The following is a 20,234-nucleotide window of genomic DNA, read 5'->3' as shown; positions in this document are numbered from 1 at the left end:
ACTTATGGCATTATTAACATGATAAATCTCTTTATAAATCTCAGTCAAGAAAACTATATTTGGTCTTTTAATGAGGGAAGTTTCATGTTTTTATTGCATGCTGTCATCCAGCAAAAGTACTGCTATCATTGCATTGTTTGCTTTTGGTAAGGTGTAATACGAAACTTGTACTATTGAAATTCACCTCTGTACTTTGTTGAACACCCAGCACTGCAGTAGCTGTGATGCCAGTTCCTCCCTTTACCAAGGCACTGTAAAATGATCATGTTATTTAGTTACTGTACACCAAATTCTCAGCTTTTTTTGTTAGTGAATTGGATAGTTGGATAGTTTTTGTTAGTGAATTATCTAATCATAATTTTGGAGCTTTTTGGAAATGAGATGCCTTAAAAGAATGCTGGCTTTGTTTGTGAGCTGCTGACACAGTCATAGCTTGGCTGTCTTTTTAAAGAATGACACTTAAATGTGCAAGGTAAGGTATTAATAAAAATAGTAGTATCTCATCAGAAATATAATACATGCCTTCTGTAAAAGTCTAACTCAGATAAGAAATTTTAAAATTGAAAATATATTCGTTAAATAACATAACTTGCACAAATTCAGACCACATGGATATTGTAGATCTTGTATTGATGTTGTTTCTTTGACAACAAGCTTGTTTGGGTACCCTCTCTGGAGAACATTTTTCTAGTTCAGTTTAGTATTGCTTTTTTGTGTAGCTCATGGGGATTTTGGTGGGGTTCTGAGGCAGATGCCAAAGTGCTGCTCATGGGACGTGTCAGTCTGACAGATACAGACAGTATATGTGAGCACATCACTGTACTGTTTGATTCACCCCTGGGTGAATGGGTCCAGACACTCGTGGATATCAGAAAGGAAAAGCTTTAAAAAAGGAATCTGTGTTGGAGGTTCTGGTCTGCTTTATTTTGTTCTGGGGAACAAAAATGCGCAGCTGTTGCTTGCTTGACCTTAAATGGAGATGATCTGGGCTTTCTCCAGTGGGATTAGAAATCTGCCACCAGAGCATGTTTCTTCTCATAAATTTATTTAGAGATCCGGTTGGTGTTTGGGATAATGTCCAAAAAGAGACGTGTTATACTACAGCATACCAGCTCCTTTATTTAAATAATAATAATAATACTTTTATTCACATTGGCAATAATTTCCTGGGCTATTTTTGCCTTCCATGTGCTAGTTTTAAAATTCCAGCTGTGTAGACACTGGCTACCTGTATAATCTGTGAAAGGAGTTTGAAATGTCAGTATCTGGTCTGTTGATAATCCACGAATCTGCATAGAAATGAACTGTAACCCAAGCCCAATTACTTATAATATACAAGTAAAGAAATCCAGCAGTAAGTCTGAGTACTCAGCTTAGTACATAATTTCATGGTGCTGCTGCAGTTTTCTCTCTTATACCTCTACAATATCACACTGCTAAGGTTCTTGTGTTGCATGTGTTTGGTTTAAAAGTAGCTAAAAACGAAGAGAAGGGAGAAGCGGATGCTCCCACAGATGGGCACTGGTTTGTTTCTATAAGCAGGACAGAACAGCAGATTTTGATATTGAAGCTGAACACTAAAACGAAATCTTTCCTTTTTGTAACCAGTGTTTTTCTGGCCTGATTCTGAGATGCTTCCTGCGTCATATGTAATTGCTTGTAGCCATCCAGGTATTATCAAATGTGGCTTACAAGACACTTTTTGCTGATCCCTGCAAAGGGAAAGGACCCAGCTAACGTATCCTTCAGTTACATTTGCACTGCAGGCCTAATACAACCTGAAGGGAGATGAGAGGTTTTTTTCCTTCTAGAAATACAGGAAAAGCAGTGTTTTCAGCTGGTGTGGACAGCATTCCAGATTTACACCAGGTAAGGAGATAGCCTAGTCAATTCGGAGATAGTAACATTTTTTTATGCCTTTGAGTTTTCTTGCTTGAATTTGATGGATTTATGACCCATACGGTTTTATGTTTTACCTGATACCTACTTTAATGCTTATCTGACTTCAGTGATTCTCATTCATATCTGGAATCTCAGTGTTTTTTGGATGTATGTGGACAAAGTTGCCTTTCTGAGGCTGCAGATTTTCCTGCTTCTATGGTGAGACTTACAGTCTCTGTTAGCATTATAGGAAACAGCTCTGCTGAGAAATCTAGGCTTTGCGTCGTGTTATTCTCCTCTGGGACAAGAAGTATTTACTTTTCCTAAGCACTGGACAGTCATTAAATTAGTTTGATCTTCACATTTTGTTCTTCATTATAAACAAGGTGAACTTAATTTTGTGAAGCTGCAGCTTGTGAAGCATACCATTGCAAAGTGATTAAAAAAACCTGTACAAAATAAATTAATAGAAAACTATACAACTTGGGCTGAAATAGTTCTTATTCTGGGAATGCTGAAGGCTCTGGCAGGACTAGTCATCTGATTTGTTACTAACCAAAGACATTTTCAGAAAGGTCAGCTTGAATGTTTTCATTTCAGTTGCTGTTACTGGCATGAACTTTTAACCATTAAAGTAGATCACAGGGCTCAGAAGTGTGTAACGCCTGTTTATTGTCTTTGGTGCTTTGACCCAATGTTAGGAGAGAAGTAGGGGAACAAGAAATTTTGTCTGGCTCTTGCTCTGAAGATCCACAGTGGCCTTCCTCCTCCCATACCCCCATAGGGAGCACTTATTTCACTTGGAGGCAACACAATTAGCACAGACATGAGCCATGTAGCTTTTTTATTTTGCCACAGAGTATTGACAGCACCAAAAAAGTGCTCTTTCAAATAGCTGGTTGTTTTCGTATCAACAAAGTGTACTTTTTTACTAGATTAATGAAGGTCAAATAATTGAATAGTAGCAATTAATTGCAGTGGTGCACAGTGTCTTCAAAATAGCAGCATGATACAGAATAGGAAGTTTGGTGATCCTCATTACAGTGGAAGGTTTTTTTATTTCTATGAAATGCCTGGGAGAACTGTATTTTGATGTTACTGGTGTCCTCAATTGGTTAAGCTGAACAATGTGCTTTAGGTGGTGTGCTGAGACCCTTGTACCTAAGAAGCTGTGTTGAGTGTCTTTGAGATAAACTGTTCTAGGAAGCACAGAGATTAGTTGTGTTATTTGACATGTTATGAGTGATGGATGAACGGTGGGACAAAGGCATATGAAGGAGAGATAAAGTTGGAAGACCATGTTCCAGTTGCCAAGTGGTGGTGCTGGATTACCTCCACTTAAACATTAGTAACTGCAGAATGGAGGAGAAACGATTGGGGTTTAGATTCAGCTGCTACCTATCTTTAGCCAAAAGTTGTCCTAACAGAAGTACATAAGCATTCCCCAAATGATGAACGCATTAATGGCATTTAGAAGGAGAAGGACTCTCATGCAGAGTACTACAGTAACCGCCCTCACGTACTGTGGAGGGGGAGCTTGCAGACCGGTGGCCTCAACGTCTTGCTTCCCTGGGATCTTCATTCAGATCAACGTGGAGATAGTGTAGAGCAGACATCTAAAGGGTTTTCAGGCTAATTTTCAGTTGGTCCTAGTTTGAGATATGCGTATGGGAAACGTGAACGAGAAACACCTTTCTTTCTCTTGGTTGATGTTACAGAATGGCGTCTGTCTTTTCATCGCTTATTTTTTCTGCCCATTGCTCTGCCTTTTTTTTTTCCTTCTTTTTTTTTTTCTTCTGTGGAGTGGCTATACACAAGACTAGCACAATTCCCATGGTGAATGTCAGCTATTTATCACTTCCTTGCTTACATGCAATTCATAGCTAAAACAGTAAGGTAAATTTTTTTTTTACTTCATTAGAAATCATTGAAGTTTATTTAAACAACACAATGTCTTTTCCCTCTTCAGAAATGAAGTGCTGTTTCACAATTACATATACAGGAAAAAAACCCCTTTATTTTAAAAATAAAATTTTGTTTCACTCCTAGCACCCCAGAAAATTAAGATCCCAAACGTTATTACTTGAGAATTTGAGGTACAAAACTTCGTATTTTTCTTTATTCTGTTATAGATGTGCCGAAATAAAAATATTGCTCTACTCCTCTGGTTCAGAGCATCTCTGAGTAGCAAGAACAGATTTCCCAGTCTTGCAAGTATTTTCTGACTACGTATTTTGCTACAGGCAGCTGCTTCCTTGTGGAAGTTCTGTTGTCGCTCACTGGAGTGTGGAAATTTTGTCATGTATGGTCTCACTGGTCCTTTGGACTGTAGCTGCCTGGCCACTGAGATGATGTGGAGAGCTTTTCTACCTCCTTTTATGACTTTCTTTTTACAGAAGAAACTATTTGCTTTCCTCTTTTTGTGGCCTCTACTGAAAATTAATTTGTCCTGTGGTTTTGAAATACAGTCCTTTGTATCAGTTGGTTATATGAGTATTTGGTATAAAAATAGTGTTGACGTCTCTGTGAATTAGAAAATGAAAATAAAGGCAGTTCTTTCTGAAACATGAACTTTGCCACCTTCTAGATGAGCCTCCTTCTTCTGTCTTAGAATACAGTTGCCTAATTCATGTTATATTGGATTACTCTAGTACTAGTTTTAAAAGAAGAGACTAAATGTGTATCCATAGTTTGGGGTTTTTTCTTTCAATAAACTGCAGCATTTACATTAAATCTGAAACTCTTCAGACTGCAATAACTCCTGTGTGGATTAAGAAGTATACAGATGAAAGTTATACTGTTTTGCTTGATTAGTTTAATTTATTAGCTACCACTGTGAACAGAGGATAAGCATACTTGATGAAGGGAAGGGAAAGGAAAAAAGGGGACATTTCAGTGTAAAAAGGGTCTTCAAATATGTTTAGAAGGTTGTATAGCTGAAAAACACACTTGCCTGAATATTCAATATGACTTTTTCAGTGTGTAGGACTACAGAGGCAAAATTAGAGAGCATCTCCTAAGTTCTCTACAGACCACCTGAGCTTCCTGGTGCTTCTTTCCACCTATGGAGGATTTTGCAGGTTTCCATTGATCTAAAATACATTAGTAACGACAGTGCAGAAAGGTGACTTGAGAATTAGCAAGCCTTTTGAATTTGACTAGTGGATAGAGTATAGCTTAATGGAAGTAGCAGCGGACTGGAATTTGGAAAATGATAATTTCGAATCTCATCTGCGTTACCAGATTAGCACATGTTTATTTCTGTTTTCTTCCAAAGACTGTAAGAAGGCTATTTTGAGCTTCAATCACAGAGATACTAGGTAAAGAGGTGTGCATACAGCTTTGAACTAGTTGTTATTGAACCAGCTTTTAGTTCTTTCCAAATGTTTGGTATTATCGATGCACTATTAGACAGTATACTAGGAAGGGTTTGCTGCAGGTACCCCACTTCTAGCAGAGTGGCTCACCACTACTCTGGGAATCATTTTCCCCTCTCATTCTCATTCACTATTAGACACAAAAGGGAGTCTCCAGCTGGAGCATCAGGAGACCTGCCTTTGTGTGTGACATTTTCTAGCATGATGAAAAATAGATTCAGATCCTGTCGAACAGAATATGCAGCTTCATCTCCATTTTGGCTCCAAGGATGTTCTGGATGGATAAGATCTTGCTTTTCTTTTTAATTCAGTCAATAACTTGATTCAACACATGTTTATTTCTCTTCAGGCAGGGATAGTCTCATTTGTATCTGTTAAAACCAGTATTTTGGTTATAAAATGGTTTCAACACTAGAGAACCTGCTGTGTTCTGGTGCTCTTTGGAGAGCCTTGGACAAATTGTCTTTGCTGTTGTCTGTTCCCTTTCTGTAGAATGAGAATTATAAGGCTAGTTTCTTTTTAAGATACTTTGAGACCTACAAGTGACAAGTACTAATTGCTGGTGATGCAAGTGATATTTATTTTTTTACTGTGAACTTTTTCTACTCTTTCTGCTTATATTAAGAAGGTACTAGGGCTACCACCCCCCCCCACCCCCCCCAATTTATCTCCTAAGGAAAGAAAACACCTTCACACACTGACACGGATGTTCAAATGCACCCTTACATCATGCTGCTACTTTTGTTAGAGACAAGTGCGTTTCAAGTACCCCTCATAAACTCAAGTGGGAAAGGTTCATAATCTGGATTGAAGCCAAACAGTTTAAATATCTGTCACTTATTCCACACACAAATTGTGTGACTACCTTCCATGCTTGTGTGGTTCCCAGTTTCATAGACAGTCCGGTGTTAAACTGGCTGCATTTCTTCCATTTGTCAGTGATGCAGAAGTTTCAGGCCAGGATTTTCAAGTGTCTGACTTTTGAGATTCCAGGACCTGATTTGTCAGAGGTGCAAAGCCTCTGTAATTACCTCTGAAGTCTAGAAAGTCACACAGGTACATGGTGTCTTCCATGTGAGTTTAAATTTTTTTTTTTTTCCCCCCCAAAATTCTGGGGTGACTGAGTAATTGTTGTTTACTTGATGATATGTGATGTATGTGATGCTGTACAGAGATGGTGGTGGAATTCCTGCCCAAAGCAATGGAAATCGTTTCACAGTAGGTCCATATACTGTCCTCCTTGGTTTGCTGGGTGAAACACAGCTAGTTCCTTCAAGGGAGAGTTCCTGCAGTGGGGGCAGAAAACATGAGGATGCCTCTAGTTTTTCCATCTGCTGAAGTTCTTCAAGGTAGTCATCAACAAATGTAAATGAGTACTGTACTCATGTTGTACAGAGCTCTGACATCCATAGATCTTACTAACTCTGCATGAGGCTGTTATTGTTGAGAACTTGTTTTTGTCTTCCAATCCTCAGTAAGGTGGCTTTACTATATCCCCCACTTGCTGCTGTTTATAGACTATCCTTGTATTTTTTCCTTGTCTTTTTTAAATCTGTGTTCATGGTAATGAGAGCTGGAGAAGAACAAAGGGGGGGGGTAAGTTTCTGCTTACTATTTTGGTTTATCAGCCTAAAAGGGAGTGGAAAACTATGTTACCTAATCATTCCTTCCCCATGTGCTATCAGTTGTAACATAGAGAAGTTGCATCTGCAAAACTTGAAATGCACAGGTTCCAGTAATTTGGCTAGACTCTCATTCTTTCTGCAAGTGCCCATAGAGACCAGTTCTGGACTGCCATTTTTAAATGAAGTGTGCTTTTATGAGTTTGTGTGAATACTTGGGTTTGTTATCATGTAAATATTTTGAACGTTTCTGCTTTATTTTTGTGGGAGTTTTTTCTTTTTAATTTCACTTAAATCTGGTGAATACTACACTCATGGCTCATGTTTCTTTTAAAGTCATGAAAAGCTAAAATGGAATGCAGAAGAGAGGCTCAGTTTTCTGGTTCGGGGGCCAACACCCTTCACAGAATCTAAAGATCTTCCATTTGAAAAATTGGGACCCTTGATAAAGAATTTGCAGAGCATCAGTTTTCCCCAAATGTATACCCCTGCTTCACGTTAGATTTAGAGTGACTTAACTCTCTTTCAATATGTTTGCATGCTTTGTTAATAGAAATTGATGCTCTGTGCATATTAGGTTCTTTTAAATTTTCTTCTCCAATTACTGCACAGCAAGTATTTTTTCCTCCCCCTTCTAATATTCACCACTCTCTTTGGTGAAAGTTGCACTCTCTTTTCACTATCCTCTTGGTAACAGAATGGCTCCTGTCTGTTTCTGTGCAAGACTGGTGGCCAGCTCTGCTCATCCTTCCAGAGTTCATGCAGGCTGGCAAAAAATACAACACCTTTTTGCTTGCTTTCTAGGTCACTTTTTGCATCAACACTGGCCCTCAGAAAACTGGTATTTGTAAATATTAGCAATGTGCATTTAACATAACTTGGTTGAGGATGCCTGAGTGCAAATGACTGAGATATTTTACTTTTAGGGGTGCTTCCATTCATGACCGATTTGGGCCTTATCTTGTCTTCCCAACTATTCCTTTTTTCTAATCTATTTCTGTCTTACTTGTACAGTTCATAAAATTTTGTAGGAAATAGCATATGTCCTACATTTGTGCAGCATTTAAAACAATGGTCTTTTTGTGGGCTTTGAATAACTGTAATCACTTTTTGGTCATGGTACTTTCCAGGCCAGAATAGGAAACAAAACAAAACAAAAAAATGAATTTAACAGTTGTTTAAAGTTGTTCTCCTTGTGGAAGCTCCCTTTCATCTCCAGGTTTGTTAATTATTTTTGTTTTAGTAAAGAATATTTGAATTTAAATGTAATGGGAAGATAAAATGAACACTTAATAAAACAAGTGCTTCTATACTTAGGAAAGACCCAATTGTTATCAGTGGAAAATTCCAGGCACTGTTGCTTTTAACGTCATATTAAGTGGCACCTAGAAGTGTTTTGTGTTCATAACATTTGCCAGAATATAAATGGCAAAGATTTCTGACAAAAATAATATTGGTGTTGCATGGAGTATAAAGGAATGTTGTAACAACACATAAAAGCAAGAGAAGTGTAATTGTTCCTAGGAAGATAAACAGAAGAGGGCATATAATCTAGGCTGCAGCTCTGGGAGTGCCAGTCTCACTCTACGAACGTAGTCGCTTAAGGTGGCAGCAGTGGGAGTCCCGGAGGACTGCTGGGTGGCTCTTGTAATGAGACGGTCCTTGACTCGTACAGTAACAACGTCCATCTGTAGAGAACTTGCAGAGTCTTTTCGGAGTTAATATATTGACTTCTTAGCTTGTTGTTTGAGGCTTTTGCACAATACTGTCAAGGATGCTAGAGGGAATGAAACCATGCCAGTTAAGCGGTGGCCAGCATTCCGGTTCACTTCCCTTACTAATCCCCTGTTATATTCTGTTTTATTCAGGAACCCCTGCTGGATGCAGGTTCTGAGCACATACAGACCTTTCACACATACACTCTCTGACTGTAGGCTAGGGCTGCTCTTGGTCCTGTGTGTGCTCTTGTAATTCAGATAACCAGCACAGGCAAGGCTATTTTGAAAGATAAGAAAGTGCAGGAGGTTTTTGTTTTTATTCTCTTATGCCACTTTCACGTGGAAGTTCCTTTGCTTGAACTGATGGCATAGCTAAACATGCCAGGTCTTGGCCAGTAACTTGACAGTGTCACAGCAGCTGCATAGTAGTATTTTTTTCAGAAGCTTAGAAAACACTCAGTCCATTAACTGATACTTTTGGAGGGTTTGGCACTGTCTGGAGTTGAGATAATTCAACTTGTGGTTGTGTGTTTGTACTAATCCAGCACAAAGCTGTGCCACTGCAAAACGTGCTGTCTTGTATGCTGCTTTTCCACTTAACAGTGTGTGCCAGTGCTAGATTTCACATGGCCTTGTACAATGAATCTGATAGGAACCTGACCTAGATACAAATAACCTTCATGTGTATGGATGGAGGGAGAGTGTAGCACTAGGGCTGTCAGGAGGGAGCTGAAAGGTATGAATGTTTGAAGTGGTGAGAAGGGGCAGGAGAACAGGCCCCCCTCTCTTTGATAGCAGTGTAAATTTACACTGTGTTTAAGTGACCAAGTGGTTGCTATCAAAACCCTGTAACTATGCTATCAGTAGCAAATCTCTGCTTTTTTTTTTTTAATTTTTTTTTTCTCTCTATGGTGAATAGCGTACCTGACCTTAGCGTTTGTTTTCTCCCATCTCTCTTAGTAAATCCAAAACACAACACTATACCACCTACTAGGAGGAAAATTTAACTTTATCCCAGCTGAAACCAGGACACCCAGCAACCATATACTTGCTGGACTTTGCTCTGATGTCATTTGTAAGCTGTCATGGTAAGGGATCACATCTTCCTCTCTTGCTGTGGTTATCAAACCTGAGTTCAGAAGCCTCAGCTGCAGTATAAATAATGCTGGGGAAGAAGTAAATGTACAAATAACAGTAACTTGTAGGACAGTCAAATTCCTCCCTGGCTTATGTGGGTCAAGTCTGTGAGGTCTCTATCTAATAAGTGTGCAATGCCTCGTGTCCAATGGGGATTTCATTTGTGAAGGAGGCTTTGACAAGCATTCTTGAAACAAGTCTAATGGCTAGAGGGAGTGCTGCTTTTAGGAGGCATTTTAATGCTGTAACTGTTTATTCTTTTCCTTTTTGAAAGCTTTCCACTGTCTAAAAGATACGATGATAGTGGTGGTGTCTATAAATAGTCAGCATTAGCTTTTTAATTTTTTATTGGAAAAGCTTTAAAAAGTCATACAACGGACGCAATGATGCGGTTTCTCTCACCAGAGAGAGGCACGCTGCCCGCCACCACCCCACTCCCCGCTTGCAGAACAGAACAACTCATGATCACAATTTTGAACACTGTATGATATTGCAATGCCAAACTGAATGGGTCTGATTCTATAATAGCAGAAAACCCACATGAAAATGGTGGAGGGGGTGGGAATTGTCCTTTTTTTATTGTATTGTTTAGCCAATTTTGAGACTCCAAATTACCAACACTAATTTAGGCTACTGCAAACGGGGATGACAATTAGTGCATCTGTCATGCTGGCTGCTTATTCTGTAGAAATCCTTTGTGTAGCATCCATGTAGTTCAGCTGTGGCTATATATTTTTAAGGTTAGCCCTTTCTTAGATTAGTTTTGATCTTGTTTTTCAGTCTATGAGGTTGGAGTCTAAATGATTTTCCTCTCAGCATAGTGTAGTCAGTTCTGTCCTGAGTCCCACGTACTTGGTTGCAGCATAATTTAACCCTAACGCTGAGAAGAAGTCCTAATGTGTCATCAAGTAAGGACTAGCTTGCCCTTTAGTTCCTAAACTTTATTCAGTGTAGATCCTAAAACCTTAAAATCTGAATCTTCTTTCAATTGTTTGTGAGATGTTTTTGCTACTTTTCTCTTTCTAGTTTGTTTGGGTTTTTTGGTTTGGTTTTTTTTGCTGTTGTTGGGGGCGTGTTTTTGGGTTTTTTTCCTCCTGATAGTCTTATCCCAAATCGTCATATCTCAGTTTTCATTCCGTCAGCCTTGGTTTGTATGGACTCTCAGCCTAGGAAACCAAGCATTTGCTGGCTGATACCATGTCTCTTCAGCCCTTGTGGTATTTGGCTCTTTACTCATAAATCACTCTTTCTAAGCTTTTTAGTCATTAGAGTTGCTCTTCTTTGAACATGTTCTACCATTTCAGTGACTTTCTGGTAGTACGATGCCCAGAACCGAATATGTTCTTCCAGCTGGGTTTATGCCAGAGCTATTTAAAGTCACTGCCTTATTCCTTCCCTCGCCCCCTTTCTGTGTGACCTGACATATCATATATAGACAATCCAGACTTGCTTTAAGCTGATTTTCGGGCAGGTTAAATTGTGAACTCCTGTCAAGTTTATTCTCCTTGTTAGTTGTGGTCCCTCTTACATTAATTGCTTTGCAGATTGCATGTCTGTCTAAAGTATGTGTTTGGGAATTTTTTCCAAACCTTACTGATTTTTTGATAATTTTTTTTTTTGTGCTGGATTTCACCACTTACTGTTGGCAAAGCTAACATCTCTATGATATGTCTGTATTTCTCAGTACCTCACAATTTGATGATGTTTCAATTTTGATTTTAATTATGTCCTCCTCCTCATTAAAAATTCCCCAAAGAACGCCATGTCTACCATGGCTGGAATAAGGGCGCAAGGGCATGATTAGATGTTCTCTCCCCCACGACTGCTGGAGATTTGTGAAAGTATAGCAAAATGTGATACCGCCTAGGTGTTGCTGCCAAGAATTTTAGGGATTATATCCTGCTGAGCAGAAACACCATCTTCCCTAAATGGCAAAGATGGAGCAGAGTGGAGTGGTAAGTAGGTGGTGGTGAAATACGGACACCACAAGTGAGGATTTCTTGAATCAGTCCATCACCTTGGTTTTTATCCATCTGGGAATGTGTCATAGTGCTTCTTTGTGGCTGTTCTTTCTAGTGTGTTTCAGCAAGGCACAGTCTTTTTTCTATAGAAACGATTCTTTGCCTTGCTTTTAAAGTGATTTAAAATTAGGGCCTGATTCCATGGTTGCAGCCTCTTCTTCCTTTTCCTGCATGAGAGCCACTAGCCTTGCCATGTTTTGCTGGCATAAAAGACAGATGATCCGCCAGGATTGTCTGAATTAAGGGAGCTGTTGTGAGCTGAAACACTCAGCCTGATGTTAGGAAGAAATCTGGGTGGGGAGGAAGGGATGGGTAAATCCTTCTTTCCTTACCCAGGGTGGGGAGCAGTTGCAGAGCTCATCAGTGACCGCTTCTCTGCCTTTACAGATCTAATCCTTTTCTCATCACGGGGGAACGAAGAGCAAGAGGCGTCTCTGTGATAACAGTGCATTTGGGCTTGCTGCTGCCACATCCACCTCTTCTTTCTCCCTCATCGCCCAGTGAGGTGGTAGGGCAAGTGCCATGTCACGGCGGCACAGTCCGTGGGGACACTCAGATTTGTTTCCTCCACTGTCAGTCAAACAGAAGGAACAGTTTGTACGCCTGCTGACGTTGGTTGTGCCAATGCTTTGCCTTGGATTAGCTGTGGATGCAAGGAATTCTCATTCTCCTGAATAATGAATGCCTGTAAAATGCAGCGAGAGAAGAATGATACCTACAGAGGGGGGTTTATGATAGCGTAGGGCAGTGCAAGCAGTTGGCCAAAAGGGATCATTCACTTGGCATAACTTTTGGCGCTGTGCTAGCTGTTAGTAATGGGCTGTGAAAACTTTACAGTTGTAGTATAGACAGTTCTAAATTATTTAAACTGCAACTTTCAGGAAAAAAACACTTAACGATCCATTCCTTTTTTTGAGCTTAGCTATCATTTTGACGTTTTTGGCCTCCACCTTTACTTTGCGATACAGCCTGTTACATGGAATGCTGTGCTAGTCTGTGTGCTGAGACACTGAATTGCTCCAGGCAGAAACTACGAGCGTGTTTGGAGAAGATAATTTTAATTAGTGCAATTAAAAATGCAGCCATTGTTGGCCTCAGTTATCCAAATGTTGCTACCATCTAGTCCAGAGAAAAATTATTTTTCCCACTGTTAAGAAACATGATGGAATCAGTCAGCAATGTGTGTTCCAGCAATAAATATTTGCATATAGGCTAGTACAGCAAAGATTTTTTTATTTTATTTTTTTTCCCAGCAGCTAGCTGTGCCTCAGCAATGACTTGAAGGCTTGCCAGGTCATGAAAGTCAAGGCCAAGCCCTTGTCAAAAAACAAGCCAGTGAGGACCTTTGAACGCCACTGTGCAAAGGATACTGTTTAACTGAACAGATGTTCTCAGTCCGAGGCTGATACTCTTGGAAGAGGTGCCAGGCGACAAAAATAGTTGTGTTTTCTAGGGCAGATGGAAAAGAATGCTGTGTGTTTCAAGCTGGTATTTTATTTTGTAGTTGCGGAGGATCCAAGTTGAGGACTTGGAGCTGTGGATGGCTTTCTGTATATGAGTCCTAAAAGAGTATCTTGCTCTCACTATTTGGTTTGATGTCCTTAGGAGCCAAAATACTTGAATGTAAGTGGACCAGCTGTGTGTTACCACACCATTCAGAGCAGCTAGAAAGCTGTTTGGAGCAGTCAACACCATGTGCTCCTAAATGAGTGAAGTGTCTTGTTATTCTGGGCAGTGCTAAGAAGTATTTTTAGCATATTCTTGTTTTTTAAAATTGGCTGAAACATGATATCAGAAATGAATATTTTTTGTTGTTGTTTTCATCTGTTCACAGTGACAAATTGAAGCACAGTTATAATACAAAATAATACTTTATTTGTTTTTACATATGTATATACAGCAGGTATATACTCAATAAGATTAAATACATTCCAAAGCCAAAAGCATCTTGGTCAGTCAGCTAAGGAGGCCTTATATATATTAGATTTAAAAAAAACCCAACCCTACCCATTACCTTGCTTTTCAGCAGCCTTAATGTTTGACTTCTTGTATAGTCACTTATATGTTGTACCAAAGTTGAAGGGTTTCTTTCTAATTTTAGTGCAAACTATTAGGTTTGCAAAGGTGCTAGATTGAAGTAATGGGCTTGCTTTGAAGAATCTTGCTAGAGAAACCACTGGTGGCTTTCAAAATGTTTTCAGTTAAGATGGGCTCATATTTAAAGAGTTGTCTTTAATATCTTCATTTTTATAGTTCAGTCTTAAAGACAAAATTCACCTTGCTCAATAAATGGGTAGATTTGACTTTATAAAGCCATATATTTCCTGTTTATCATGTCAAACTGTTGTGGGTTGTTTCTTTTGGGTAGAGATGGAATTTCTGGCTCTGAAAAGTAAGGTTCTAATCCCAACTGCATTAAGGACTGTTTCTTTCTCTTTTTTTGACTGTAGCAGAATGGTATTGAGGTGGATATAGAAAAGCATTCTTCAGCACTGTAGTGGGAGAAGCAAAGGAGAAATCTTCATGACACACAGTACAGTGATAGTTCCTGATGTTGTCACTTTATACTGCATGACATGGCATGTGTGACTAAAAGACTTTCACTGAAATAGTTCTGTGCTGGTGCCTGTTAATTCAGCCAGTCATGTGGATAATTGTAATACGGAACAATACGTGACAATCCGAAGGTATTCTGTAAGCATCAAAGACGACTTTTGAAGTTACCTGGTCTGGATTGAGCAACCCAGGCAAAATTAATTTTATATTCATTGATCCTTCAAGACTCTGCACGTGTATTACTTACAGGAAGAATCATGACTTGGTATCTTTCCTAAGCTTCATTAGACCTCTGCCCAGACCAAAAAAAGCCAAGGTGATATCACCAATTTAGGATTTTTTAATGCATATTGATCGTTGTGCATGAAAAATGAAGCAAGACAACTGTTAAATTGATCGCAAATGTTAACAAATGGATGGTAGGTCTTAATCCAAGTAGCACTTAACTTTGCCATTCCTTGTCTCCCAGTAGAGTGCAGTGCCATCTTTAACATAACTTCCTTGAACAAGCAGACGTTTCGTGGACTGACTTACTAGAAATTGCAGATGTGACAAATTTTATTCCCACAAAACTTTCAAAGCTAGAATATGCTTCAGTAAGCAGTTGTATGAGGCACTTTTTTAGGTGCTACAGTTGAGAGAATTTTCAGATTTTTTCTGTGTTTTTTATTGCTTGTGGGATGTAATCATGAGTCAGCATGGGACAAGAAATATTAACCATAGTCATAAATCAGTGAACCGTTTTAAAATAAAATTTAATTTTAATGTTATTTCACATTTTACTTTTCCTCAAAAAGCACTGTTTATCCAGTCAATATGGCTATTTCAATAAAGATACAATACTTGATACTGTCCAACAGGGAACACAATTTCAGTGTGTCTTTGGCCAGAAATTGGCATGAAGTGTTTAATGTGTAGAATTGTTGGTGTTTTTTTAAAAAGAATTTATAACTAATTTTACTGTTAAAGCTATCCAGTTGGTTAAGCAAAGGAAATATTCCCTGAAAATTAATTTTAATTGTTGATGATATATCTTGGTCTTAATACAGTTTATTGTAATTTCAAATGAAATTTAAAACATTTTAGAGCAATACTAGTAAAAAGATCCTAAAATCTATTTAAACTTAAAAAAAAATAAAATTAGCCATATTGTCACTTTTTTTTTCCTTCTGCTCTCTTCCAAAAACATAAAAAGACAGCATAGTCCAGAATGCCTCCCAGATATTAAAAGAGATATCTTTTTTTCAGAGATTAAAAAACTGGTGGAAGATTAGATCGATACCTCATGGCAGCTGATGCTGGGATCCTTCAGTCTGGTTACAGAATTTCTACCTTAAACTTTCCCTTATGTAAATTCCTGATACAAATATTTGTAATACTTTTCATATTCTGAGTATAAATGTGTATTAAACATCCCAGTTAGTTGTTTGCTTTTCTTCCAAACCATAACATTGTTGGTTCATATTCAGTTCAACTGTTGTCCTCAGCTTATTGTGGACAAAGCTGGCTTTTGAGAAGATGAATGAAAAACCTGAAACCTCTTACTCGTGATTCTTGGAAACAGTTAGAATTTAACCAGAATTATATTCCCATGTTTTATATTTTAAATGCACACATATCTAGGGGAATTTCTCTATATGCCAAAGTTATAGGTGGAAGTTCAACAAGTGGAAGGAATGGTAACTGTTATCTGCAGTTACCAGCAGGTCTAAAGCTATCAAGCGATCTCATTTGTAGTACTAAGAGAATTGCAGCAGGGTATGACCATTTTGTGGTGTTTGTCTTAATTACGTACTTAAATTCTAGATGAGGTTTTCATCTTAAACTGCTTTCAGAGCTATGAATTCTTTAGTAGAGAAATGATAAAATAAGTTTTATATCACTGATACTGGACTGAAGTTTATTTCAAGAAACTTGTTTATAAACATCTGTTTGTTTTATATAAAGCAAATCTGAATTAAACTGAAAAACAACTGTTAGGTTTCTGAAACAAAAAACCACTTTGTAAATGCCCTGGTACCTAGGATACTACTTACCTTTACTGTTTTGGAGGCTAATTCTACAATTATTTTATACAGGTTCCGACTGGAACATCTCGTCAAAGTTACCCAGCTACCAGCTATCAGGACTTCAGCAACTGGGAATCTCTAATGAAAATTAAAGAGGGGCTGCTGAGACAGAAGGAGATTGTGATTGATCGGTGAGTAACCTGCTCCTGCTTCATTGATTAGATTAGATGATGTAAAAGCTATGATGTAGAAACTGACTTTCAGGAGAGCTGCTTACTCAGTAAAGTTGTTACGTTCCAGCAAATATTTATGCACAAATATGTGGGAGCTAATCCTTGCTAGGAGAGAAGACTGGCTGCTGGCTAAAAGTCTTTCACAGATTTAGAAATTCACTTAGGGGTTTAATGCCTCTGCAATGGAAAAGGGAGAGTGAGACCAACAGCCAGTTCTGCTGTCAGCTTCCCCATCTTAGCTTCTTACCAGTGTGGGGCTTTGTATCAGACACCTTTCCACTTGTACAGGTCTTGGAAGTGACTTGCAAGGTGAAAATTGGTAAACTGCATTGCCCTGATTTTCTTTCCCATGACAAGTACAGAAATGCAATATACTTGAAGCCAGTTGATCAAGCTTTGAGAAATTGGCCTTTGCAGTAACATTCAGTGGTAAAATCCTATTCAAATGCTCATACAAATTATTCAGATAGTAAAATATTAAATCTAGGATCTATATGTCAGTAAATCCATCACTTCTTATTAAAATTGCTATCAATCTGAAACAGGCCTTGGCAGCAACTCACTGCTGTTAAGTTTCTAGTATATCTGAAGTAATTTCTGGACTTTTTGATGTTTGGATAAAATGAAGCCTTAATGAGGAAAATGTGCTTTTAATAAAGGGCTTAAGCTTAATGAAGCTTACATTAAATTAGCAGATGTCATCAGGAGCTGCAGAGTTTGGATGTAGGACATTTAAGAAGGGCATTTTTATATTTGACATAATTATCATTTGGCTTAGTCTGGGTTTTAATAATAAACTCTTGGCTCATGTCTGGAAGAGGAGTGGTTGTTCTGATCTTGAAATAGTTGTGCCCTCTTATTGATACTTTGCTCCACAGCACGAGGAGAACTGTGTAAAGCAGGTGTGTGTTGATCATAGGAATGTCAGGCATCCATTATGAATGTCAGGCATCCATTAGGAATGTTTTTATATTTCGTCTAGCAGTTCTTATCTTTTAATGGGTGGAGATAGACAACTTGGCATAATTTACTCTGGGACGAGGAGAATTATGCTTGTGCAAGATCTGTTCCTTCCTCTGTTGCAACAGAGCAAGGAATTGCAGTGGTTTAAGGTGTTTGTCCCCTAGCAGCCTGGCCAGTACCTCTGCTGGCATTGTAGCGATGAAGGTTGGCATCAGCTTTCCCAGCTTGATGTGGCATATTAGCTTGCATTTGCCTGCCTCTGCAGCTGAAAAGGGTACACAAAAGTTCCGAACTGCGGGGCACAGGCACACCGTCCCACTCTGCCAGCTTTCCTGCAGAGACGGTGATCTCTCAAGGGGATAAGCAGTTGAGATGGAAACATCCCTAACTGTTGCTTAGGTCTTCTCTGTCAGAGCCTTTTGATCAGCTGCTTGAAGGCTGTCTAAACGACAGGGTTTTTTTTCAGGCTTGCTGTATCAGTAGTGATGCTGTATAACCTGCAGCCCACCTCTCGGGGCCCAAGGTGTCCGCACCATTTGTAAGTGCCCCTGATGGCTATGGACGGTGTTGGGAGCTTCTGCTGAGCATGTCATCCTCTGCACTCTACATCAACTCTTGTTACACGATGGCAACTAAAAAGGCAGTTCACCTTACTCTTCTCACACTGGAAATGTGTTTACAGCCAAGGGTGAGGTTTCTGAAGTGGCAGTTTGTAACCTAGCTGCCTGCTAATGTTACTTAATACTGTCCACGTTGAGGAAGAAAAGCTCTTTCTTGGTATCCGATGGCAGTGCGCAGGTTCTTTTTTTTGTACGAGTCATGCTTTTGTGTGACCTAACGATAGTGAATACAGTCTTTTCTGGATTTCTGACCAGAAGTCAGTTGAGATGATTCCTTTTCATTCAGCTGAAAAGGCAAAATACACCCTGGAAGCTATTGAAATGAAACAAAGACCATTTAGTGATGTTACAGTAATTTCCTTTAAGGAGACACTTGGTGTTACAGTTAAGCATGTTGTAAATTATAATAATGCAGTATAATAATACATCACAGAAAAGACACTTTTTTTTTAAATATTGAGCCTCCATTTGGGCAAAATATTTGCCTTAAAAATTACTATTTTAAAATTAAATAAAATTATTTAAAATAGATGATTGTATTCTTTAAAATTAGTACAAAGTGATTTTGCATATTTAGAAAGATTTTACATCAGGTTTTGTGTGGTTTTTTGTTTGTTGTTTTTTTTTTAAGTGGAGGTAGTGTTTTCTATGGCAAACAGAGCTATTTTTGGTTTAACTCATGGAGAAAATGGTACATAGCTGCTGTCCAAAATCCTAGAAATAGAACTCCACTATAAAGCACTAATGTTAGATGTGGTATTAGTAAGACTTAAGTGCGAATAATACCTTTCTTCAAGGCACTAAGTGAAAACTTGATCTTATCCATATATAACACATGGGGACACAAGGCCTTGCACTGAGAGTCAAGATGATGTTTGGGAGTAAACCTAAGTCTTCCAGCTCCTGGTCTTCCTGAGCTTACTTTAAACTTCTCTTCAGAATTTGAATTTACTTGGGAATAGTGACCTAAATTAAATGCATGAAGTTTTCTAAAGTGTGGTTAATTAGGATTCAAGGTGGTGGTAGTTAATTACAGAATTTAGGCTTTTGGGAAGTGGAGGAGGAATTCTTTTGTTGACTGAGGTTTGGTAGTAGGTGTTTGCTGAGAAAGGCCCTTCGTACCTGTGTTTCTCAAAGAGTTTTAAAAGGTGTAGTCTCCTTAAGTCATGTCTCATGCTGAATCTACAAACTGGTAACTGGAGGATGCCAGCGAGACTTGTTTAATTCTGGGGGGACAGAAGCTTGGGACAGACAGGTTAACCTCCTGCTGTCTGGAAGCCGGAGGAGCAGGATAGCAGCCGGCGTGGTGCTCCAGACCCAGATGTTTTGCTGCTGACAGGTACAAGAACAGCTGGATGAAAAGCAGCACACCGGGAACACCCTTCTCTTGCCCTTGTCACCAGCTTCTCTTTCAACCACAGGGTCATTACCCAGTTTTTTTTAAGGTTAAAACCCTTTTCTGTTGGGAATTGTACTGGGGCTCCGCTAATCCAAGAGGTAGAGAAGATTAACGTCACTTCGTACTGCACACCTTGTTCTGCATAGCGGTGCTCAAATCTGTTGATAAGTAGGAAATGGAGGCTCTGTATAAGGCAGTATCCTTAAGCTGTTCTACCTTTATTGTGCTAAAAAAGGGAGGAGAGGCAGGAGAAGGAAAGAGAAATGTGCTGCCTGCTTCCCTTCTTTCCACACAATGATAAAAAAGCAACAAAAATCCAGTTCTTCCAGATTAGATTATTGAACTTCCTTGTTTTGCATCAGAAATCCAACAGTTTAGAATAGCTGCAAGCAAGTTTCAAATAGTCGTTAAAAATGATTCAAGGAGTAATGCTTACAGTGTAAATCATCATACTTGGATACTTTGGTGTGTCACTGGAAATTCAGTGCCATGAATAGAATTTTTAAAAACCCAAACAGCCAGTTGTGTCTGTGAATAGGACAAGTGGCTTGATTTTTATTCTATACGCTGTGTTGAACAGCAGATTTAGTAATAGATTAGTTAAAATTTATTTGATTTGTGTAGTCTGTTCAGCATAACAAATGCATATTTTTAAGTATAAATGTACACAGCATAAATGGGTGGGTTTAGAAGTGGGT

The 20,234-nt window shown here is 38.8% G+C and overlaps 1 protein-coding gene across 1 annotated transcript in view; it reads left to right on the top strand.

The window, feature by feature from the left end:
* CEP85L (centrosomal protein 85L) overlaps nt 1-20,234 on the top strand; it is a 121,976-nt gene that overhangs the window by 69,718 nt on the left and 32,024 nt on the right. The window contains exon 4 of the mRNA XM_075046837.1: nt 16,391-16,512. Coding sequence (XP_074902938.1) covers nt 16,391-16,512 — 122 coding nt within the window. The remainder of the gene's footprint in view (nt 1-16,390; nt 16,513-20,234) is intronic.

This window comes from Buteo buteo, chromosome 15 (assembly GCF_964188355.1).
Source record: "Buteo buteo chromosome 15, bButBut1.hap1.1, whole genome shotgun sequence".
NCBI classification, from domain to species: domain Eukaryota; kingdom Metazoa; phylum Chordata; class Aves; order Accipitriformes; family Accipitridae; genus Buteo; species Buteo buteo.
The sequence above is the reverse complement of the archived record's forward strand: the minus strand, read 5'-3'. Positions and strand labels throughout refer to the sequence as shown.